General features: G+C 36.9%; 1 protein-coding gene across 1 annotated transcript in view; it reads right to left on the bottom strand.

Annotated features, from left to right (window-relative positions):
• Window positions 1–27,252, bottom strand: part of LOC124613045 (alpha-L-fucosidase) — a 116,829-nt gene that overhangs the window by 35,621 nt on the left and 53,956 nt on the right. Inside the window, exons 3-4 of the mRNA XM_047141618.1 lie at window positions 24,894–25,000; window positions 16,804–16,964 (exon numbers count right to left, since the gene is read on the bottom strand). Coding sequence (XP_046997574.1) covers window positions 16,804–16,964; window positions 24,894–25,000 — 268 coding nt within the window. The remainder of the gene's footprint in view (window positions 1–16,803; window positions 16,965–24,893; window positions 25,001–27,252) is intronic.

Genomic DNA, 27,252 nt, shown 5'->3' with positions numbered 1-27,252 from the left:
TATGTTGTTAATTATGGTAATTACTTCTAATTGTTTCAGTACATTGTGAATTGAGATATTTTATGTATAAATGGGACAGCAGTTATTTTGAAGAAAAGCTACTACGCTTTGTCAAACATTGCTCAGCTGCCTTTTCATCTCTATACTAAGCATTTGCTTAACTGATTTCAGAGAATGCTATTGGCTGTCTAAATACTGAAACAGATCAAACTTGTTTAATATGGAAATTGGTTTTAACCCGAATTGATAAGTGGACCTGCATCCACATGTTGTTGTTATTGTGGTCTTCAGTCCTGAGACTGGTTTGATGCAGCTCTCCACGCTACTCTATCCTGTGCAAGCTTCTTCATCTCCCAGTACCTACTGCAGCCTACATCCTTCTGAATCTGCTTAGTGTATTCATCTCTTGGTCTCCCTCATCAATTTTTACCCTCCACGCTGCCCTCCAATACTAAATTGGTGATCCCTCGATGTCTCATAACATGTCCTACCAACCGATCCCTTCTTCTAGTCAAGTTGTGCCACAAGCTCCTCTTCTCCCCAATTCTATTCAATACCTCCTCATTAGTTACGTGATCTACCCATCTAATCTTCAGCATTCTTCTGTAGCACCACATTTCGAAAACTTCTATTCTCTTCCTGTCTAAACTATTTATCGTATATGTTTCACTTCCATACATGGCTACACTCCACACAAATACTTTCAGAAACGACTTCCTGACATTTAAATCTATACTCGATGTTAACAAATTTCTCTTCTTCAGAAATGCTTTCCTTGCCATTGCCAGTCTACATTTTATATCCTCTCTATTTTGACCATCATCAGTTATTTTGCTCCCCAAATAGAAAAACTCCTTTACTATGTTAAGTGTCTCATTTCCTAATCTAATTCCCTCAGCATCACCCGACTTAATTCGACTACATTCCATTATCCTCGTTTTGCTTTTGTTGATGTTCATCTTATACCCTCCTTTCAAGACACTGTCCAATCCGTTCAACTGCTCTTCCAGGACCTTTGCTGTCTCTGTCAGAATTACAATGTCATCAGCGAACCTCAAAGTTTTTATTTCTTCTCCATGGATTTTAATACCTACTCTGAACTTTTCTTTTGTTTCCTTTACTGCTTGCTCAATATACAGATTGAATAACATCGGGGATAGGCTACAAATCTGTCTTACTCCCTTCCCAACCACTGCTTCCCTTTCATACCCCTCGACTCTTATAAGTGCCATCTGGTTTCTGTACAAATTGTAAATAGCCTTTCTCTCCCTGTATTTTACCTCTGCCACCTTCAGAATTTGAAAGAGAGTATTCCAATCAACATTGTCAAAAGATTTCTCTAAGTCTACAAATGCTAGAAATGTAGGTTTGCCTTTCCTTAATCTTTCTTCTAATATAAGTCGTAGGGTCAGTATTGCCTCATGTGTTCCAATATTTCTACGGAATCCAAACTGATCTTCCCCAAGGTCGGCTTCTATCAGTTTTTCCATTTGTCTGTAAAGAATTCGCGTTAGTATTTTGCAGCTATGACTTATTAAACTGATAGTTCGGTAATTTTCACATCTGTCAACACCTGCTTTCTTTGGGATTGGAATTATTATATTTTTCTTGAAGTCTGAGGGTATTTCGCCTGTCTCATACATCTTGCTCACCAGATGGTAGAGTTTTGGCATCCACATATTCTAACAAATTATAGAAGTTGTGTATAATAAGGTTTCTTTTATTTTTTTAATTTCTTCCAGATGCCTTTTGGCAATCTGTTACAGAAAATAAAATTTCTTTTTGGACTCAAGACATGAACAGAAAATCTGTAATTACAGACATTATTGTCACTTATCCCATAGTATCATGATTTGAATTCCACCATGCACTCTAAATTCATGTTTATGATAAACTATAAATTACATTATGGAGTAAATGTATTGGCACTTGAATGTGAGAGTCACAAGGTCCTTGTGCAGACTTCTGTTAGATGTTTTGTTACAAACATTCTTACTACAAATTTTAGTCTCATGCCTGCATTACTCCAGAAGATTATGCCATAGAAAAGTATTGACTGAAAGAATGTGAAGTATGCTAGCAATCCAGTGTCCTCGTCAACACAAGTAGGGATTTCTAAGTGTAAAGCAGACAGAACTGATCTTTTTTGTTAATTTATACACATGGCAGTGTCATGTTGTTCATAATTCATATGGATGCTTTGGAATTTGAGATGCAGAGTTCTTTTAGTGTGCATTCAGTGGTCTCTACTTTGAATCTTTTACCTTGTAATGTACAGCCTTAGATACACGTGTTGTAGAACAAAATACACAGAACTAATATCGAACACATTGCACATATATGTTTCATTTTTCAAAGTTATTTTTTCAACCCATATACAGCTTCATGGTACTGCATTGGTATTTTCAGTTATGGACATTTCACTGTAATTTTTCTTTTTATTTATACTCATCACTCTATAAATGAAGTAGTTACCTAAGTCAATAGGAATACATAAACCATTGTATTGTTAATGTCAAAAAATTCATGTAATTTTCATATAATGGCATCATTTTTAAGAGTTGTATTTCGTGGACAAATTATTATATTAATTAATATTCTAATTCTTGTGTGTGAATGTAAAAGTCCAAAGTAAGTAAAAAAATGTTAAATTAAGAGAAGTGAAAGACAAATGGGATAGGTTTTGTAATTCCATCAAAAAAGGGAAATGCTGATAAAAATTATCATTGTAATTATGTTAAACTGTCAAGAAACTTTAAACATGAATCTTGTAGTGAATTGCTCACAATATTTGTTTGGCATAGTGTTGGCTCAAGTGTCATACAAAAAGTTATTTTGAATAAATGAGAAAAATTGAAAGGTCTTGTGTATTGCATTTTTATTTCAAGAATAAAACTATGAGATTTTTGTAAGAATACGGTGCAATCCAACAAAGGCCATCCCAGAACATCTGCATTGATCAAGAATTATTTACTAGCTCAATAAACAATCAAGGTCATGTAAAATAATCAATTTTTAAAAATATAGTGTAACTGCATAGATAGAAAAGCTACTCACCAAGAGGCAGCAGGAGAACGTATATATAAAAGGTATTACACTTTGCAACCTGACATGAGGATTGAAGGAGAAAGAAGAGGGGTTAAGGAAAAGGACTGGTGAGGTTTAGGAAAAGGGATAGAGTTTGGATAAGTCACCCAGAACCCCGGGTCAGGGGAGACTTATCAAACCCTACCTCTTTTTCTAAATCTCACGAGTCATTTTCCTTCACTCCTCTTCCTTCTTCTTCAACCCTTCTGCCAGAAAAAGGAGCCAATTACTCTGAAATATTGCAAATTGTAATACCTTTTATATGTGTATTCTCCTGCCACCACTTGGTGAGTAGATTTTTTTAACTATCCAATTACATTGCAGCAGTCACACAAATGCAGAACACACCATGCATTTTCCAGCAAATGTGGGACTCCATGCTACATCGATACCAACTCTGTGCTGAGATTAATGGTGCTGATTTTGAACATTTATTGTAATTTAATAGTGATCAGAACAATAAAAGAATGAAAAATATTTAACACTTTTTTATTCTCAATTACATGCAATAACGTGCTGCACACTAAGTACACAAAAATTCCAACACATGGTTGCTTTATGAAATTTATTTGTTTTTGTGTCATGTATCATCCACGTTAGTTTGGGCACTAAATTTTTGACACCCTCTATGTGTATAATAGAAGAAAAAGATCTGCTTTGAAGAAAGTCTCTGTTCCTTCTTCTACATCATTCAGCTTCAAATGTAGAATGTTGGAAGCTCTCCATCTGTTATGCTTTCCAGTCCCACCAGTAACCAAATTTTTTCCTGATTTTTCATTCTATTTTTAATACTGTTGCATATGAAATATGTGTATGACTATGTCAAAATATTATGTAGGCAAAGTTACATTTAAATGTATTATTCATTTGATTAAACAATTGAAAAACCAGGATGGAATAATGACAGCCAGAGGCAGTTAGTGTGTGCATGAGTTGCATTTGCCTGAATGCCTAATTCAGAAGAAGGCCATCTGGCTAAAAGCTTACTTGTTTAGTAGCCCATTTGTTGTGCCTGTCTGCAGCTCAACATCTTAGAACATATTTTGAGTCAAATATAATGAGATATCTTGAACAAAATGCCCTCCTTTATGGCGACCAAGCATGGATTTCAAAAACATCAACCACATGAAACCCAACCTGCATTTTTCTCACATAACATACTGAAAGCTTTGGATCAAGGCAACCAGGTAGAAGCAGAATTTCTTTATTTCTGAAAAGCATTTCACTCAGTTCCACACCTATAGTCAGAAGTACTATCGTATGGAGTTGTTGTTGTTGTGGTCTTCAGTCCAGAGACTAGTTTGATGCAGCTCTCAATGCTACTCCACCCTGTGCAAGCTTCTTCAGCTCCCGGTACCTACTGCAACCTACATTCTTCTGAATCTGTTTAGTGTATTCATCACTTGGTCTCCCTCTACGATTTTTACTCTTCACACTGCCCTCCAATACTTAATTGGTGATCCCTTGATGCTGCAGAATATGCCCTACCAACCAGTTCCTTCTTCTAGTCAAGTTGTGCCACAAATTTCTCTTCTCTTCAATTCTATTCAAAACCTCCTCATCAGTTATGTGATCTACCCATCTAATCTTCAGCATTCTTCTGTAGCACCACATTTCGAAAGCTTCTATTCTATTCTTGTCTAAACTACTTATCATACATGTTTCAGTTCCATACATGGCTACACTCCATACAAATACTTTCAGAAACGACTTCCTGACAGTTAAATCTATACTCGATGTTAACAAATTTCTCTTCTTCAGAAACGTTTTCCTTGCCATTGCCAGTCTACATTTTATTTCCTCTCTACTTCGACCATCATCAATTATGTTCTCCCCAAATAGCAAAGCTCATTTACTACTTTAAGCATCTCATTTCCTAATCTAATTCCCAGAGCATCACCCGATTTAATTCGACTACATTCCATTATCCTCGTTTTGCTTTTGCCGATGTTCGTCTTATATCCTCATTTCAAGACCCTGTCCATTCCGTTCAGCTGCTCTTCCAGGTCCTTTGCTGTCTCTGACAGCTTAGAACTGGGATTCTATTTGTGCTCTTGATATTCATGCAAGTTTTTATTTCTTCTCCATGGATTTTAATTCCTAGTCCAAATTTTTCTTTTGTTTCCTTTACTGCTTGCTCAATATACAGACTGAATAACATCGGGGATAGGCCACAACCCTGTCTCACTCCATTTCCAACCACTGCTTGCCTTTCATGTCCCTCGACTCTTATAACTGCCATCTGGTTTCTGTACAAATTGTAAATAGCCTTTCGCTCCCTGTATTTTACTCCTGCCACCTTCAGAATTTGAAAGAGAGTATTCCAGTCAACATTGCTAAAAGCTTTCTACAAGTCTACAAATGCTAGAAATGTAGGTTTGCCTTTCCTTAATCTATTTTCTAAGCTACGTCGTAGGGTCAGTATTGCCTCACGTGTTCCAGCATTTCTATGGAGTCCAAACTGATCTTCCACAAGGTCGGATTCTACCAGTTTTCCCATTCGTTTGTAAGGAATTCGTATTAGTATTTTGCAATCGTGGCTTATTAAACTGATAGTTCAGTAATTTTCACATCTGTTAACACCTGATTTCTTTGTGATTGGAATTATTATGTTCTTCCTGAAGTCTGCGGGTATTTTGCCTGTCAGTAGTTCTAATGGAATGTTATCTACTCCCGGGCCCTTGTTTCAACTTAGGTCTTTCAATGCTCTGTCAAACTCTTCACGCAGTATCATATCTCCTATTTCATCTTCATCTACATTCTCTTCCATTTCTATAATACTGTCCTCAAGAACATCGCCCTTGTATAGACCATCTATATACTCCCACCATTCTGCTTTCCCTTCTTTGCTTAGAACTGGGTTTCCATCTGAGCTCTTGATATTCATGCAAGTGGTTCTCTTTTCTCCAAAGGTGTCTTTAATTTTCCTGTAGGCAGTATCTATCTTACCCCTAGTGATATGTGCCTCTACATCCTTACATTTGTCCTCTAGCCATCCCTGCTTAGCCATTTTGCACTTCCTGTCGATCTCATTTTTGAGACATTTGCATTCCTTTTTGCCTGCTTCATTTACTGCATTTTTATATTTTCTCCTTTCATCAATTAAATTCAGTATCTCTTCTGTTACCCAAGGATTTCTATTAGCCCTCGTCTTTTTACCTACTTGATCCTCTGCATCTCTCAAAGCTACCCATTCTTCTTCTACTGTATTTCTTTCCCCCATTCCTGTCAATTGTTCCCTTATGCTCTCCCTGAAACTCTGTACAACCTCTGGTTCTATCAGTTTATCCAGGTCCCATCTCCTTAAATTCCCACCTTTTTGCAGTTTCTTCAGTTTTAATCTACAGTTCATAACCAATAGATTGTGGTCAGAGTCCACATCTGCCCTTGGAAATGTCTTAGAATTTAAAACCTGGTTCCTAAATCACTGTCTTACCATTATATAATCTATCTGAGAACTTTCATTATCTCCAGGCTTCTTCCATGTATATGACCTTCTTTTATGATTCTTGAACCAAGTGTTAGCTATGATTAAGTTATGCTCTGTGCAAAATTCTACCAGGCGGCTTCCTCTTTCATTCCTTAATCCCATTCCATATTCACCTACTACATCTCCTTCTCTTCCTTTTCCTACTATTGAGTTCCAGTCACCCATGACTATTAAATTTTTGTCTCCCTTCACTATCTGAATAATTTCATCAATCTCTTCATCACCTGCGGAGCTAGTTGGCATATAAACTTGTACTACTGTGGTAGGCATGGGCTTCGCATCTATCTTGGCCACAATAATGCGTTCACTATGCTGTTTGTAGTAGCTTACCCGCATTCCTACTTTCCTATTCATTATTAAACCTACTCCTGCATTACCACTATTTGATTTTGTATTTATAATCCTGTATTCACCTGACCAGAAGTATTGTTCCTCCTGTCACTGAACTTCACTAATTCCCACTATATCTAACTTTAACCTATCCATTTCCCTTTTTAAATTTTCTAACCTACCTGCCCAATTAAAGGATCTGATATTCCACACTGAATCCGTAGAACACCAGTTTTATTTCTCCTGATAACAACGTCCACCTGTGTATTCCTTGCCCGGAGATCTGAATGGGGGAATATTTTACCTCTGGAATATTTTACCCAAGAGGACGCCATCATCATTTAACCATACAGTAAAGCTGCATGCCCTGCTGCCCCTCTTCAGGAACCACACATTTGACTGGCCTCTCAACAGATACCCCTCCATTGTGGTTGCACCTACAGGTTGGCTATCTGTATCGCTGAGGCACGCAAGCCTCCCCACCAACGGCAAGATCAGAGGGGGGGGGCAGGTAGGGGGGGGGGGTGTCATATGTGGTATCAAGTGAAATTTGTGGCTGGATAGAGGACCTTTTTAGTAGGGAGGACACAGCATGTTCTTTTGTATGGAGAGTCATCATCAGATGTAGAAGTGCTCCAGGGAAGTGTTTTGGGTGGGATCCTTGCTGTATGTTAATGACCTTGTAGGCAATATTAATAGTAAAATCAGGCTTATTGCAGATGATGTAGTTACCTATAATGAAGTACCATCTGAAAGAAGCTGCATAAATATTCAATCAGATTTTGATAAGATTTCAACGTGGTGCAGAGATTGGCAACTTGCTCTAAATGTTCTGAAATGTAAAATTTTGCACTTCACAAAATGAAAAAACATAGTATCCTATGACTATAATATCAATGAGTCACTGTTGGAATTGGCCAACTCATACAAATACCTAAGTGTAACACTTTGTAGAGATGTGAAATGAAATGATCATATAGGTTCAGTCATGGGTGAAGGAGGTGGTAGACTTCACTTTATTGGTAGAAAATTTATTGGTAGAAAACTGGGAGGGGTGCAGCTAGTCTACAAAGAAGATCGCTTACAAACCACTTGTGCAACTGGTTCTAGAATATTGCTCAAGTGTGTGGGACCCGTACCAGATAGGACTAACAGGGGTTTGAATGTAAGGCAACATAAAATGGTCACAGGTTTGTTTAATCAAATGGCAGACTGTTACAGATGTACTGACAGAACTAAACTGCAAGACTCTTGAAGATAGATGTAAACTATCCCAAGGAAGTCTATTAATGAAGTTTCAAGAACAGGCTTTAAATGACAAGTCTATGAATATACCACAACCCCCAATCTATTGCTCCTTGGATGGGACCCAAAAATATCATAATATGAGTATGTCCTGGGCTGGACCCAAAAAACTATGCTGAGTCTATTAATGAGATATTATTTTACATTGTTTTTGAATATTTGCAGATTTTCAGTTTCTTGCTTGATGTTTACTGCCAATCTACGAGGGACGTTTGAAAAGTCCGTGCAAAAATAAAAACTACTTATTTGTTTGGGATAAACGTTTTTTATTTTTCAAGAATGTCTCCTTTCAGACTTATACACTTCATCCAATGCTGTTCCAATTTTTTGATCCCTTCCGAATAATGGGAATTGTCCAAGTCTGCAAAATAGCTATTAGTTGCTGCAATCACCTCCTCGTTTGAATAAAATCTTTGTCCCGCCAGCCATTTCTTCAAATTGGGGAGCAAATAGTAGTCCAAGGGAGCCAAGTCTGGGGAATAGGAGGGATGCAAAAAGAGTTGGAATCCTATTTCCATTAATTTTGTGGGCACAACTGCTGAGGTGTGTGCTGATGCATTGTCGTGATGGAAAAGGACTTTTTTGCAGTCCAGTCGCCAGCATTTTTCTTGCAGCTCAGTTTTCGGATGGTCTAATAACAATGAATAATATGCACCTATAATAGTTTTACCCTTTTTTTCAGATAGTTGATGAGGATTATCCTTGCAAATCCCAAAAGACAGTCACCATAAACTTTCCGGCCGAAGAAATGGTCTTCGCCATTTTTGCTGCAGATTCTCCCTTGGTAGCCCATTGTTTAGATTGTTGCTTGGTCTCAGGAGTATAGTAATGTATCCATGTTTCATCCACAGTGATGAAAGGACATATAAAGTCCTGCGGATTCTTCCTGAACAGCTGCAGACCATCCTAGCACCACTTCACATGATTCCGTTTTTGGTCAAGCGTGTACAATCACAGAACCCATCTTGTGGATAGCTTTCTCATGTCCAAATATTTATGCAAAATATTATATACCCATTCATTCAAGATGCCCACAGCACTAGTAATCTCACGCACCTTAACTCTTCTCTCATCCATCACCAGACCATGGATTTTATCAATGATTTCTGGAGTCGTAACCTCCACATGGCGTCCAGAACGTTCAGCGTCACTTGTGCCCATATGGTCACTCCGAAAATTTTGAAACCACTTATAAACTGTTCTAATCAAAGGTGCAGAGTCACCATAATGTTTATCTGAAGTCTCCTGAGGCGTTTTGCCTTTCATAAAGTAATGTTTAATCACCACACGAAATTCTTTTTCCTCCATTTTTTGACAATCACCCGACTTCCTTGATTCACACGAATGCCAAAAACAAAGAAATAGACCAATATGGCTGAAACTTGGTGTGCGTTTTTTTCCAAAGATGCTACTAACTAAACATGACCTCGATATGCACCGATGTTGCCATCTCTCGGACTTTGGACTTTTCAAATACCCCTCGTATTACAGATTTTTGCACCAAAGTATAAAATTCCAATACAAACCTTCAAAAAGGAAGCATAGCCTACATGAAAATTATTTTTACTTCAAATATTACAGCTGCAAATGGCAGAGTTCATCCTAATTCCATTCTGAACTGCAGAAAAAATGCATAGTATGCACAAAAATTATTTTTATGTCTAGTATATATGATTGCAAATTTCAGAGTGATTGTAATCACTCTTGCTACTAACCACAAATATCATTAGGGAGTATATGTATTGGGAAGTTACTGTAAGAATCACTAGAACCATAAAGAGGTTTCTGCAAGATGTTCAGTTACCAGCTTTACGCAATACTTTTTGCACACTTTTTTAGAATACATACTTTTCAGGTTTTAGCTATGTTATGCCATAGGATGATACAGAGGGGATACACAGTGAAATTATTCAAAGTACACCAACGAACTGTCTGGAGGTTATATGTATCTAGTATCTTTAAGTCAGTTTGATTCATTTGGAATTGCATAATATAAGTTTATAACAACAAAATCAATTTTTGACAATATAATGTAATTGGATGGATAAAAGGTCTACTCACCAAGCAGTGACAGGAGAATACACATATTTAAAAAAAAATTTTACCTATGCAAGCTTTCAAAGCCTGTGGCTCCTTTTTCTGGCAGAAGGGCTGAAGAGGAACGAAGAGGGGCAAAGGTAAAGAACTGAAAAGGTTTAGGAAAAGGGTTAGAGTTCAGGAAAGTCACCCAGGACTCTGGGTCAGGGGAGACTTACCAGACAGGCTGAGAAGGAAAAACTGATTGTTGGGGACTGCATTTGCCTGGTGTTAATGGGCTATGGCAGCAGACGAATGACGTGAGTGTCTCTGATAACAGCACATCATCACCTGCAGTGCCTCTCCTGGGCTTTTGACCATATTGATTGGATCCTAGATGATGGGAAAACCATGGCCTGATCAGATGAGTGCTGATTTCAGTTAATAAGAGCTGATGGTAGAGTTAGAGTGTGGCGCAGACCCCACAAAGCCATAGACCCACGTTCTCAACAAGGTTCTGGTGGTGGCTCCATAATGGTGTGGACTGTATTTACATTGACTCTGGCCCAACGCAACCAATCTTTGACTGGAAACGGTTATTTTTGGCTTGCTGGAGACCTTTTGCAGCCATTCATGAACTTCATGTACCCAAATGACAATGGAATTTTTATGGATGACAATGTACTATTTCACCCAGCTACAATTATTCATGATTGGTTTAAAAAACATTCTGGATGATTCAAGTGAATGATTTGGCCACCCAGACTGCTCGAAATGAATCCCATCAAAGACACCCCTGGCAAATGAAAAACGAACACCATGAATTTGTCATCCCAGCAGGGGGAAATTTTATTGACATGTTCTTGAGGACCTATACAACACACGATCATATAGACAGGGCCTTATGGACGTGATTACAGTCAACAGACAGTGCACAATGTCATCGCTAGTACCGTATATACACTCCTTTTGCAGCAATGTCTTACGAAATGGCCTGCCATGCAATTTCAATCTGGTGCCTCAGATGGGCCAGAGTTTGTGCCAGACAAGCAGACCATGCAAGATGATGCTTCATCTGGTCCCAAACATGCTCAATGGGGGCCAGATCCAGAGATCATCCTGGCCAGGGTGGTTGGCATACATCTTCAAGGGCACATTGGGTGGCATGGAATACATGTGGATGTACATTGTATTGTTGGAACAGCACATCACCTTGCCAGTCTGTGGACAGTAACATGATGGGTTGGATGATGGTTTGAATGTACCATGCATTGTTCAATGTTCCCTTGACAATCACCAGAGGAGTACGCCAAGTGTAGGATATTGCTCCCCACACCATGATGGCAGGTGTGGGCCCTTTGTGCCTCTGTCGTATTCACTCCTGATTTTGGTGTTCACTTGCAGATGCCAGACACACATACAACCATCATTAGCACCAAGGCAGAAGTGACTCTCATCGCTGAAGATGACACATCTTCATTAGTCCTTCCATAAACGCCTACCACAATATCACTGGAGGCAGTCTGAATAATGTTGTGGCAGAAGATGCCTTAATGGTACATGGGACTGCAGCCCTGCTTCATGGTTGTGATGGTTCTCACTTATACCCTTGGAGAAATGGTGTCCCTAGGTTGTTAGGAAGTGATGGTGCAGTCCAGTATGGCACTTCATAGGATGTGGCGGTCTTTGCGTGCATCTGTCTGTTGCAAATGTCTGGATCCAGGTCAACAGGCATGTGCACCTTCTGCTGACTGCTGATGAGAACATCGATGCATTGTTGAGAGCTAATGCCCCATGTGTTGCGCGATTCTGTGGTACATCCACCTGGCCTCTCACAAGCCCACTATACTCCCTCACTCAAACTCCGTCAGTTGCACAAATGGCTCATGTACACACTGTTGTGGTATGCTAACAATGTTGCAGACACAGATGGAGCTCCGTATGCCATGGCAAACTGGTGGTGACCAACTGCTTGCAGCTAGCAATGTTCCACATCCAATAACAAAGTTCCTTGTGTGTCCGCAGTGCTGCGCATTTGATCATCGCATGCTCCACCCTCTCGTAGTGTCCAGTGTAAGTATGGTGAATCTTCTTCACTTGCATCAATGTGTTTGTTTTTCATTTTCCAGGAGTGTATTTATGTAACATAACTGACACGTCATCTTGTACACAAAATCTTGCTCCAGCAACACTTTCACATTTATGTACAGCTATAGAGGCAGTATGGCTCAATATTTCTGCAGGGAATTTCCAATGACTTGATGAGTCCATACAATGCCAAGTTGCTGCATAACACTCAGCAAAAGAAGGTCTGTCGCAATATTAGGAGGCATCCCTGACTTTTGTCACCTCAGTGTCTGTATCATACATGAATACACTTTGGTGAATAGAATACTTCTATTTTGCCATTTCAGTTGAAAACACTTGCACTCAGTACACTGTACCCCATAGCCTAAGAAACACGTGCTTCCTGCACAACAATTCTATGTGAACAAAGGCCTCGCAGAGGAAGGGAAATATACTCTCCACTGGCACCGCTGCCAGTGTGACAAGAAAATGCCCACCAGGTGGTTTGCCTTAAGGATTGAGGACCTTGCAGGGGGACAGTAGCAACAAAATTTGGCATAGCTTAATCTACAATGGCATATACATCGCAGTTGTTCAAGCAAACTGGTACCAATTCAAGGGATTCACAATCTGGAAGATCCTGAGTAACATCATACAGGACAGATCAATTCATATGTGTACAGAGTAAACATCAAAGGACTTGTACCACACATCAAATTTGTGAGGAAATAAACAGTATGTGAGCAGTTCCAATCTTTGTCTCAATAGTGCAATGTCATCTGCATGAACAAGGTTGAAAGGGTTACTATACAAACAAAATAAGACGAAAAGATCACAGTGGGGACAGTAGCATAAAAACTGGAGCATGCAGCAATAACCCAAGGCTTAGTCATGGATGAACCTAAGTTTGAAGTACTTTTAAGTAATTATGAAATGTTTGTTTTTGTTGACTTCATGGAGAATGTATGATGAGTGAGCAGTGAAGCATGGTGGAGACTCAGTCATGGTGTAGGGACATTTTGTGGATGATAAAGTTGGTGATCCAGTGAGAATTAAAGGAGGAAGGAAGGATACTGAGCAACAATGCAGTTCAAACTGGCAAGATACTTATTGGTTATGGGTTTGTTCTGCAGCAGGATAAAGATTCCAAACTTGCTTGTAACTTGTGCAGAGGATATGTCAACAGAACAGACAAATGTGGGAAACGGAATATGATTTGGTCAAGTCAGTCACCCAACTTAAATCCCACTGAACTTTAATGGGGTTAACTTGATGGGGAAACAGAAAACTCAGATCATCTAATCTTAAAGATCTATGGAATAATTTACTGATGTGATGGACTGCAATATCTGCTACAACACTACAAAATCTTATCTCCAGAATGCCATGAGTTCGAATGCCTTACTTTGAAGAGGCCAAAATCTAAACCATATTGTATTGTGCTTTATTACAAAGAGAGAAAATATTTATTTTATTGATATATTTAGGTTGAACAGTGTATGAGTACACTGAAATAAAGTACATAGCTTTTATCACAGGGATACAAAACTTTTGACTAGTAGTATACAATCACTTGCCAGCTATTTCTACTAGTTTTATTTTTAAGGAAAAAACATATGAGCACACCCTCTATATCCTCTTTCTCTAAATCAAGTCTACTCATTATCAACTGTAGTAGTCATGGGTCATCCTCATCGCCTTCTTTCCTCAGTTTCCCGCCCCAATATTAGTTTTGGTTTCCTTTTCCTCCATTCTTCTTATATGTCCACACCACTTGACTTTCTTTCCATCCAACACACTACATATTTCTTCTTTCACTTCCATTCTCTTTAACAGTTTATTGTTCCTTACTTTTTTTTATATTCATTCTGAACTTCTACAAATGCCCATATGTAATACTTTCAGCTCAGTAATAGTTTTCTGATTAGTTGCTCAGGCCCCTGCTGCATATAAGACTATTCTCTCTGATGCAGACTTGAATATCATCCTTTTAGCTCTATTTGTCAAATTTATGATTCATAAAACAGAGTTGAATGTCCTAGTGACCTTCAAACTGTTGCTAATTCTTTTATTAATTTCAGTATCTGATCTTTCCTTTTTTCTGAAATAGATCCTAAGTAGCAAAAATTATTTATATTTTGGAGTATGCCATATGATTAGTACCTATGTGAACTTTAAATAGTGTTGGTGACATGGTGTAACCTTTAATTGATTATTATTTGTTGTAAATTTCTACAAAAGCATACTGTCGATTTTAATTTGGCATGTCTTAACTTTAGATATATATTTTATTATCTTAACTAAGGAGTCCTGTATGTTTGACAAGTGTAACATTCTCCAGAGTAGTTACCTTGGAACAGTGCTGTATGTTGAACAGTGCTATATGTTTTTTCTAACTCAAATGAAAATAATCCATTTTTTCATTTTTCCTTTTACTGCCTAATAAAGTTTAAAACATTTACTACTATGGAGCTATAAACAGTCAGAATTGCTACCATGTGCATTTCGAGTTCACTTATTCTGGTACAGTATATAAAGAGCGATTCAATGAATTACTCACTGGGGTCTATGGACTTATGGCCTGACAGTTTATTCTGCTTTTTGTGTGTAGCCACTTCTGCTATCCTCATATTACTCCTACAGTATTTAGTGATAGGCAATAGCTCTTCAACAGAAACTGCAATTACATTGCAGCTTTATTTAACCAAAAATGGCTGACTTATAATGCTGATATCTAACTTATGGAAGAAATATGTGTATGTGATGTATAAATGTTAGGTTAGTAAATATTATTTAGTAAAGATGATGTTTAACTGCTGCTAAAGCAGAGACTGAGATCTAGTTAAGTTGCATTTGCAGCATAAGTATAAGTTGGACAAACATTTTGGTAAAAATACAGTAATACAATTTAAAATTTTGTCCTCTAATTGATGAAAAGCTCCTAACTGTTCTATCTGAATAGTGCTTTAGAAAATAGTACAGTATTACAGTACTTGGCTTTGTTGCCTTCGTAACTCTGATTTTTATCACTATTCGATCCTTAATTAGATCTAATGTAAACAGATGTATGCTAGCAATTCTACAAAACTAAACTTCTCATTTTCCTTTATTTCTGCAGTGCTTTTTAATCACTAAAACATAAAATTTTAGAAGCCCTTGCAAGTTTTAGGAATTTTTTCAGCATCAGTGTTGTGTGTGACGAGGGCCTCCCGTCAGGTAGACCGTTCGCCTGGTGCAAGTCTTTTGATTTGACACCACTTTGGCGACTTGCGCGTCAATGGGGATGAAATTATGATGATTAGGACAACACAACACCCAGTCCCTGAGCGGAGAAAATCTCCGACCCAGCCGGAAATCGAACCCGGACCCTTTGGATTGACAGTCTGTCGCGCTGACCACTCAGCTACCAGGGGCGGACAGCATCAGCGTTGTAACTGCAAAGGACACTATTCAGAAAGTGCAGTCTTTACCGATCTCATCAGTATCATAAGCATTAGCCAAAACTCATCTATGAGGGCATGCTGAAAAGTAATGTCTCCAAATTTTTTGTGTGAAGACTCTTAAAGCTTTTTAAATAAAACCAGTGTTGTTTATAGTCTACATCTTTATTCTACATGTCTATATGTTTGAAGCCCTCTGTAGTTAGAGGACTTTGAATTGTAGTGTTTAACATGGTGGTTTGTAATATAACTATGTAGATGCAAGAAAAACAGCATGCTGTAATCGAGTTTTGAATCTGAAGAGTTCATACCCACATGGAGTGCCTTCTCCTTCAGTATAACAATGCCAGAGCACACATAAGCACTGCAACATCTGCAACATTCCAACACCTTGGGTTCACTGTCATCAGTCATCCTCCATGCTGTCTTGATTTGGTCCTATTTGATTTTCATCTGTTTCCTAAACTTGAATGCCTTTGAGCACTTCACGTTGATAGTGATGAAGTGGTGAAAACAGAGGTGAGGCTGTGGCTCCATCAATAAAGTCAAACATTCAACAGTGACTATATCAACAAAATGGTATCTTGTTTGGAGAAATGTGCTTGTCACCTGTGTGACTGTTGAGAAATAAATATGTAGACATGAGTTATAAAGATGTAGAATGTTAATAATGCTTTTTTAATTTAAAAAGCTTTAAGAGTTTTCACATTCTACATTATTAATATACAACTGGCAACTGCATGGTAATGACTGTCTATCACACATGGTGTTTCATGAATAATGGCTGCAGCTTCATCCAAATGAGAACCAGCTCTATTTGTGTCTACGGTACACCTGTGATGTTTTTGTTACATGAAAAGTGTTCCTTGTTATCACCTCTAGACACTCTAAAATTCTGTACACTTTTTTCTTTACAACTTTACAAGGTGCTCCTCTATTATTTAGAGATGACTGCAACATGTAACTACCTGTTTGCTGATTACTTTCCTGTTTTTGTTACTTGTACCTTATATTTGTATGGGTCACATTATTAAATTTTGTCAAATAATATGCATCGCTGTTTCTTACCAGTTCATAGAGTTCTGGCATTGTCTTTGTATTGACAAATTCCTGAGTAGTGTAATTATTTGCCTTGTCCGATATGTAGATTGGGTTGAACCATTCATAGAGTGAATGATAAACACCAAATCTTAAATCAGTTTTCTCACGAAGTGCAGCAGCAAGATCTCCTGAAATGTAAAAATTATTATTCACCACATTTTTGTATTGATGTTGTTGATCTTCATTTCATTCCAATAGACTGTAATTTCAAAAATGTTTATTTTGAAATTTTGTTAATGCCATTATCAATTTTGATGTGTAGATAATGAATTCAGGCATAGAAATAGGGGTTGTAATTAATAAATTTATTGTAAATGTGGTAATGGTGATTCCTTGATGGAATATAAATATTTTAAGGAGTAAAGGCAACAAATCTCTTGTACTGCTACATTTTCTGTACTTCTATAGTTTTGACACTGTACGTAACAGATGGGATCATTGTTCCATTGTTCAGAAACAAGTACATATTTATTTACTTTGCTTGTTGATCATATGTAGTGTAGTGTACTAGATTACCTTGGGTTTGTCTCAAATCTAGGGTTTTACAAAGAAAATTAATCACTTTTGTATGTACACATTACAAATTATGTACAGTAAAGTTCAAGTAGTCAATTACTGAATAGAGGCAGGGGTACAGTAGACAATCTCTAACAGATCTTTCAAATGCAGTTCTATTTAACATGCCATTTCAGTCATTTGGCAACTTGTTCAACAGTTTTATTCTCGTATACCTGGTACCAGCCTAATAGCAGGTTGTACTAGCTATGATTATATGTAAGTTTCCTTTTAATCTGGTATTTTGATGGTTTCTAGCAGAATTTTTTTCTTATACTGCTGTTAATGGCAGCTACAGTTTTTAAATAAACATCAGTGTGTCCATCACATTCATACATGGTACTGGTTATACTTTTGATATTTTAAACAATAGTTCACATAACTTTCTAGCACTGCCTCTTGTAATAACTGTAATGGCTCTCTTTTGGATTCTGAAGGTCCCTAAAGCTGCTGGGGCATTTTCCAAGAACATGAGCCCATATTTTAGATGCACATTATAATATGTACAAGAAGTGTTTCATTAGTGACTGCTCCTTTTAAGTTGAAATTGATATAACCAATATGTTTGTCCCACATTGAGTCACTTTGTACCAAAATCTGAAGTAATTTTGTTACCTCTTTATTTACAATGTGTTCACTCCTAGTGGTGACTTCAGGGCAATGTAAGATGTTATTTTAATAAACTGTGAGACGTAATGATGGCCAATACCTACCTTCAAGGGGTGAAATATGTAGTACTGCCAACAGATACATATCAAAGTCACATACTACCTAGCTTTTGGAACTTATATGTTGTCTGACAAAAAGTGAAGCATCAGAAGGGGAGGCAAGACAAATAGAAACTTCATGAGTTTAGAAGCTATGTGATGTTATTTCAGTGATTACAGTCTGCCTGCTTAGCTGAGTGGTAATGTGCTTGCCTACCATGGAACGGACCCGGGTTCAATTCCTCGCTGGGTTGGAGATTTTCTCTGCCTGTGGACTGGATGCTGTGTTGTCATCATCATCTCAACATTACCGACATGTAAGTCAGCCAATGTAGTGTCATCCAAAATAAGACTTGCACCCAGCGGCCGAACTTCCCTGGACAGGGCCTCCTGGCCAACAGTGCCATTTTATCATTTTGATTTCAATGATTACAATACTGAGTGCCAAATTTACAGGGAACTTGGCAGTGTGAGCAAACTTAGCAGCATGATGTTGCACCCCCTCTGGCATGGATGCATTCACTGAATCTGTTGGGAAGGCCGTCATAAAGTAATTGTATCCTCCTGAGAGGCAAGCTGGACCGATAACTGTTGTAGCTGGTCCTTGATATCCTGGGTACTGGCACTGTAATGGGGCTGACATATGAGCTGGTCCCTCACATGTCCTATCTGGGGATTTAGCTGGCCATGGGAGTACGTCAACACCATGCGAACTCTTCACAGACACGTGCATTGTGTGGATGAGAACTGTCCTGCTGAAAAGTGGCATCATGATAGAATAATATGTGACTGAACACATGAGGACACAGAATGTCTATGACTTATCATTGTGCTGTCAGAGTTTTCTCAATGGCTACCATCTGTCACCTGAATTTATGGCCAATTGTTCCTCACACCATGATGCCTCAAGTAACACCATAGTGCCTCTCCAGAACATTGGAAGAATTGGACCTTTCCCCAACTAGCTGCCATACTTGCGGGTTAGTGCAGAACTATGATTCATCACTAAATACGTTGCAATGCCATTCATTAGCAGTCCATGCTTCCCAGTCACACAACCACCTCAAACACAATATTCTGTGTTGTGGCATTAATGGCTGCCTATTCATGGGGCGGTAATTCCCTATTCCAGCTGCAGCTAGTCTCTGACCATGGTGTGGGATGACACAGACTGATGCAGGGAGTCCATTATTTATTCTTGGGTGGTGGCTGCTGATGTCATGAGGTAACGATGTGCTTGCTGCAAAATATGACAAACATTCCTTCTGGTCATCAGACATGGTTGACTAGAATCTTGACGATGAGTATGCCTGCCCTCATGTTCTTATGCAGTCCAGCATTAGGCCACTCTCACATCTGAATACCCCACAAATCTGGTTATTTCACAATTCAACAAGCCACCCCGATGTGGACCCACAATGAAGCTGCTTTTAAAATGTGTCAGGTGCTGATAAGCTGTCGCACACGTGTATGCAGCATCTTCATGTTCTTCACAGTGATCATTCAAAATCTGACACTGTACATGCCCCTTATGGACCATCCATAAATTACATCACACATTAAAGGGGAGTAAGGGGGTCAACAAAGTATGTCATCATGTGACAAGGAGCGGTACAAGTCACAAGCTTTAAGATGTTACGTGTATACATCTAAGGTATTACAACTCTAAACTTCAGTTACACATATACATCTAAGGTATTACAACTCTAAACTTCAACTCTAATGAAAAACTTTAAAATATTACCAACTCTATCAATATTATCAAATAAGGTTTAAATTTGTTTGTATCACTTTTTGACATATGGTGGCTGTACAAATTCCCACTCACTGTACTTATGGTGTCATGCATCAGCCATCTTTGACATAAACCAAATGGCCCTTGACAAAAATTCCTGCCGCCCTGATTTCATTTATGTTTCATTGTTTATATCATTCAGTCAACACTTGACTTTTTCTGAGTGATGGAAGTGTTTTTCTTAGTTCTACTATTTTCTGATTTTCAATTTATCTAACATGTTTAAAATTAGTAAAAAAATTGATTTAGGTATTCTTTACTGCAAACTATATGGAGTATACAGTGCAGCTTATGCTGCTAAAAATTAACAAAACATACAAGACCAAGTTAATACCTTATGTTGATGACTGAAAAGTAGTGTAAGGTTGAAGTAAAATGGATTCAAAAATCAAAGAATTGCAAGTAAAACTGATGAAAAAGAAAGTGACAGCGATAGATTTTTTCCAAAAATCCCTTCATTATCAGGACAAACAAAGCAACTAGAGCTCATGGCCATAAAAGCAAGTTTGAGTTTTACATTATTTTAATATTTCATTATCCCTCCATTAAAAATATAGCTAATGTTCCACAACTAATTAAAGAATGGAACTACCCAGTCAGTTAAGTTTGTTTGTTATTCAGTACTTATTATAAAATAAAGTCATCAACCGCATCTTTCTGTCTGCCTGTTCGAGGTAATCTTGAAAGATTCAGGTTCAATTTCAATGCAGTTTTCTCTTTCATGTAACCGTATTCTTCAGGGTAGTTTAGTGTACACATTGTGTAACATGCCTACATTCCACATTTTATATGTTTATTTTTAATTGCAGGAAGAAATCAAACAGGACATACCATAAGACACTAAGGGTATTAATATGAAATCAAGTGGGAGGCAGTTACTTCAAACAGTATCCTAATCAGCACTTAATCAGAACACTTCTTGGAATAAAACTGTAGTACTGGAATTTGAGCTCGCCAGCTTGCTGTTAGCATGCAATGCTAGCAGGATGACAGATAACAATAAAAACAGCGTTAAGGAAAGACATTCAACAGAGAAAAAGCACACTGAAGAGAAGCACACTGAAGAGAATGACAAAAAAAGTAATGAGTCTAAAACACAAACTATTCTAGAAATTTGTGAAAGTAATTCCAGCTTAAAAGCTGCTCTTAACATTTGATACAACTGTTGGTCAGCCTACAGTAGAAGAAAATCAATCCAGTTTACCTTAAGAAATAAAGGAGAATGCAATTTTTGGTGACACATTGATGATCAATATTGCATTGGAATTATCAGGTGCTGCAAAACAGTGGATGACTTACAAGCCAAACTATGTAAACGAGGCTATACTATCAGTCAATTAGGATTTCACTTAAGACTCCTTCCTAGATGAGTCAATACAGAGAAAGGAAAAAAATGCATACTAACTGTTCCCAATATGTTGTGCAAACCAGAATATATAACAATGAAAACAATCAATTATTGACAAAATAATTAAATTGTATAGATAAAACATATGCTCATCAAGCAGCAGCAGAACACACATGTAAAAGACGGTTATAATTAGCAAGCTTTTGGAGCCAGTGGCTCCTTCTAAGGCAGAGGGGTACAAGGGGAAGGAAGAGGGCTGAAGGAAAAGGGCTGGAGAGATCTAGGAAAAGAGAAAGGTTTCAGGAAAGTCAACCAGAACCACGGGTCAGAGGAGACTTGCCGCATGGGATGAGAAGGAAAGACTGATTGTTGGGGACAGCATCGGACAAGATTGGAAAACCTGAGAGCTTAAATGTCAGGGTAAATTACAGACAGAGATTACTGCTTAAAAATCATGCATGAGTTAATAAAAGTGAAAAGCTAAGTGCATTGTACGTAACAGAGATAGGAGAGGGTGGTGAAAAATAAAATAGACGGGTAAGGAAATGAAAGATGTAGAAAACTTAAGCAGAGTGAAGCAAAGAGTAGTTACTGTGTTGGAGATGGACAGAAGTGGAAGCACACAAGATAAATGGTATGTGTGAAAATAATAATTTAAGTAGCAAAATTAATAAAGTAGATGCTGGTGTAAAGGTGCCATCTCTGTGTTACAAAATACTACGGAAGCAAACCTCAGGTAAAGAGGCATTCAATATAGCTGACTGAAAAATAGCAGATAATCATTCTAAAATTAAATTACTTCACCAGAATGTGCAATATGCTTCCAATAAATCAGAAAAAATTATTAGTAACTGGGATGCCAAATGTTTTTAGTATGACAGAGCATGGGCTAAAGCAAAATGAAATAATTGTGTATAACCTAAAAGGATGTAAAAAAAATGGCACATTACTGTAGAAGTGAACACAAAAGTGGGGGTATAGCTACATAAGTTGATAGTAATGTAAAGTATCTAGGAAAATACACAAAAAGCTCAGTAAAAACTGGATCACAGCAAAAACTATTCAGAGTAGAGAAGAATTAAAAGAAGTGTATAAAAATTATCAGGAGGAGAAATGTTTAGCAAGGGTAAGGTCTACAGAGACATGAAGAAAATCTACGGCAGGGTGTTTAATGAGACAAAAGCAAGTTACTATAAACACAAAATTGAAACTTCCTCAAATGTCTCCAAAACTGTCTTGGAACACATAAACACAAGCAGAAGAGAGACAGAAGCAGCAGCTCATGTAAACATCACACTTGCAAAGGAAGTAACATGACTAATAATCCATATGAGGTATCTGATATTTTCAATCAGTACTACATAGATGTAGTGGATGGGTTGAACAGAAACCGAAACATCTAAATAATAAATAACATAAAAACCTCCAAGATGGTAACAGATTGTATATTTCTATCACCTACAAAAGAATCAGAAGTCATAAATATAATTAGATCTTTAAAAAGAAAAATTCAGAAGGATTGGATGACATGTCTCCAAAAATAATTAAGCATATTGCTAAATACACAAGTAAGACTCTCACATTCCTTATAAATCAAATATTACAGAAAGGAACAATTCCCCATTCACAAAAGGGGAGACAAAGGGAATCTCGGCAACTAAAGACCTATTACAGTCACATCTCTACTGTCTACAATTATAAAAACAGCCATAAAGGATGGGTCAGTAAATTTCACAGCAAAATGTAACATAATAAATAGCACACAGATGCGGTTTCAGAAAAGATCAATCTACAAAGACAGCAGCAGCAGATTTCACAGATTATGTAGGCTTAGTCAGGGCATTGGAAAAACAGGAATAAGTTTGTAGTTTATTCCCCAACCTATCAAAAGCTTCTGATCAAGTGTCACAGAGTCCTGTTATAAAAACTAAACCAGTACGTCATAAGAGGCAGAGCAAATAATGTTACCAAAACATTTATCAAAAATAGGCAACAAGCATAGAGATAAAGCATAGAAAGGGCAACAGATTAGGAAATGTGTTCTCAACATTAAAAAACATAAAATGTGTTGTAGTGCAAGGATTGGTATTAGGACTATTACGTTTTTTTTACTCTATCATTAAATGTCATAGCAGAAGCTGTAAATGAAACGGTGATCATGCATGTTCACAACACATTTCTAATAATCACGAGTACATTTGCAAAAGACCTTGAAACCAGGACATGTCCAGAGATGGATAGGGTATACAAATATTTTGAGGGGTGAAACCTTTTCATAAATGGAAGTAAAACAACTTACTTAAGAACACAAGCAAATAGGGCAGTCAAAGCAGATGATCTTGATATCAATCTTTGGGAGCTCAGCATTTCAAAAGTTCATTTCAGTAAGTTTCTGGGTTTGATGATAGATAGTCTCATTACATGGGAGACTTATACAGATAAAATGTGCTAAAAGTTAGCATGAGTATATTTCTCATGAGAAAAATGTCACAAACTGTTGATGATGACGCCTTGCTAAAAATGTTTTATGCTGTAATTTAGCCATGTATCTCTTATGGTAGATCTGTGTGGGGTAGTGCTGCTAATATACATGTAAGCAGATTACTTAAATTTCAAAGAAAGTGATCACATGCATTGGAAACCTATCACCAAGGCAGTCCTGTAGAAGTAAATTCAAAGAATTGCAAATGCTTACAGTGCCTGATCTGTACATATGCTATATGAAAGAATTATGTATCTAAAAGTAAAATGTATAGCTATGATGAACAAAAATATACATAAGTACTGTACTAGGTGTAAAGATAATTACCACATGTATTAAAACATGCTTAAGTTAAGTGACAGAGAACCTAACATAGCTGGATGTGTATTATGTAACAAACTTCCAAACACTATCATGAACTTAAAAACACTGTCTGCTTTCAAACAAAAACTATGTCATCTGGTCTCAGCTTGTAACAGTGTAAAGGAATTTTTAGATACAAGTGCAGCATTGTGATCAAGTTTCTTAGAATATATACAACTGTATATATTCAGTTTAACTACATCTGAAATGTATAATTTTATTTTTATGGTATGAACTCATAATCTCTTTTACAAATGTCTGAAAAATTTTATATATCTAAGCTTTTGTGTAAATAACAAATACTTTGTAACACACCAGTGTAGATCCTTATGTATCAAGTATAACTACCAAAAGTCATCCAAGGATGAAAAAAAAAAAGAGAGACAGATGATGGAATGTCTGTCAGTGTACTGCTACTATGTGTAAATTAATCCAATATCACCATTTTACAGATAAAAGACTCTAAGCCCAAACACAAGGTGTAGGCATAGGCCTAGTGCTTCACCCATTGCACTGCTTTCAGCAACCAAAGCATTTGTTAATGGACCAATCATCTATTAGATAATGTTAATAATTTCATTATATTGTAGTATCCACCATTTCAGATTCTGGTTTCTATAGTAATTTATTATCACTGGAATCAGCAATATTTAATTAAATGCATATTATTCTGTAAACTCAAAAATTCATCTACATAATGACTGAAAATTACTGATTACCCTTGCCATACAAGTGTATGCTAGAACTTTTAATATGTACATAAGTTTATTATTACTACTACTAAAAGAATGTTTGATGAATATTTACCTAGTAGATCTCTCTGGGGGCCTACATCCACAGAATTCCAGCTGAATGAGTATTTTGATGGCCACATTGTATAACCTTCATGATGCTTGCTAGTAAGCACAACATACCTGAAACAAAACATATTTGCTATAGTTGTGGTTACTGATAGTAGGAGAAGTAGCTTCAACGCATTTCAAATAATGTGTTATGAAATTTTAACTTTCATTATCGATGAGCTTCAAACATTACTTGTAATATATACAGATAATAGTGACCAGTTTGGCAGATGGAAATAATATAAGTCAAATTAATACAGTTAGAAAGACAAACAGTTGATTTTTACAATTATATCTCTGTCATACATTATATGACTCATTTCACCTACTGGAAGCCTCTTCTTCTTAAAGGAACATTGGGTATGAATCAGTGAATGAAAAAGAAGATGGATCTTCATTTATGAAACTTCCTCTTTCTCTTTCTAGAAATTTAAAACATAACTGGAAAACTTTTTCATCAACACATCAGTATCTATCACATAAATAAAATTTGCCCAAAAGTGCTATAGAAAATAAAAAACCAACTAAGGACTCAATTACCACAGAAATAAGAACTATCATATAAAATATACAAGAAATTTACAGAAATTATCAGATGACTAAAATATATATTGGTAGTAAGACTTACAAGAACTTGAAAAAAATATTAAAAACTTTTAGTGAAATGAGAAGAGAAGCAGAATTCCAGTGGAACACTCAGAAAAGTATAACTTCTTCTAATATCTCAAAGACAGTCTAGTCTCATAAATACGAAGCAGAAAACATTTGGCTACCATATTACTCATAAAGATGCGTAAAGGATGGTCACATTCCTTAATGTATGTGCCATATTCAATCAGTCACAAATAGGCATAATGTAGGAACCAATGGTAAAATGAGAAAAAAAATTTAAATGTCCTAAATAATAACAGAATCCTTCAAACGCTTACCCAGGGTCTGAGAAATGGTGAGGGAGAGGTGTGGGCAGCTCGCATTAGTTTTGTTGTGAAAGGTGATATAATTTTCATATTTAATGAGAAACAGCTCTGGGAATACTATTTATAATCAATATCCATTACATGCTCTGTCTATATTCAAACTAATACTGAGCTGATACATCTGTTTGTCTGGCAAGACAAGATATGAAAACAACTGGCTGTTGCTCTCCTATGTCTCTCACTGAATATGCCCTTGGAATCCCTAATTCTGTTTCAGGAAGATGAAACTGAAATCCTGGAATAACTGTATCATTGGAAAATAAGAGTATTGTAGAATTTGGTAACATATATACTAACACTGATAAGTATATGTTGAAAGGTCTTGAAATCACTCTGACTTTTCTTATAAATTTCGTAATGGAGGAATAAATTATTATCCAGAAAGCTTGAAAAAAAGTAAAGGCAAAGACACATGTGATACAGGAAACAACAGATTCATCACTATGACAAATACACTAACCAAAATTTTAAGCAACCAAAATGTGTAGAATAATAATCTTCAAAGAAAAACCTTACTTAGTGAATGGTGTTCAAGATGGTATCAGAAAGGGTAGAAACACCAAAATGGTAATAGCAAACTTCATCATATTTGTGATCAGAGAACTGGAAGAACATAAAAAGATCTGTGGATTATTTATAAATCTCTCTAAAGCCACTCATTAAGTGCCCCACAGATCGGTATCAGGGTAACTATATTACAGTAAAAAAAATCAATACAGAATTTCTATTATTATAATATAATGTTAGGGATCTCACTTTTCATATTGTTTGTATCTGTGTGATTGTGTTTGGTAGGTACTTAGACTAGAAAGATTGTAATAGCTAAAAAAACTAGTAAAGTCTCTGTATGTGATATGCGATTTATTCTCTCATTACATACAATTTTCAAATCATTTGATTTGATGTACAGGAGACATGTCAAGGTTTACAAAAGAAACTTTTTTCACTTTTTAAAGAGAAATACAAAATTTTACATTATATTTTACATTTCTAAGTTACAGCTACACATGTACATAAAATAATACATGTAATACAATCCCTGTGTTCCCTGGGTAGATCCGGAGCAAAGCCACTGCAACTGTACCAAAATTTTGGTCATATACAGTGACAGTTATTTTACAATGTGATGCAGCACCATACCCAGAATACTTTTATTTTAACAGACTCTGGATGCTGATGCCTACATGCTTACATATTATTATGGCATCTGAGCTACAGCTTTCAGTATCACAAAGTATTTTGTTGGTCGCAGAACATAATTTTTAGCAATCATAAAGAAAAACAGCACAATAGCAGAATATGTTTACTATGATTTTAAATTGTGAAGTGTAACGTACCATAAGTTCA

Source organism: Schistocerca americana, chromosome 4 (assembly GCF_021461395.2).
Source record: "Schistocerca americana isolate TAMUIC-IGC-003095 chromosome 4, iqSchAmer2.1, whole genome shotgun sequence".
NCBI lineage: Eukaryota > Metazoa > Arthropoda > Insecta > Orthoptera > Acrididae > Schistocerca > Schistocerca americana.
The sequence above is the reverse complement of the archived record's forward strand: the minus strand, read 5'-3'. Positions and strand labels throughout refer to the sequence as shown.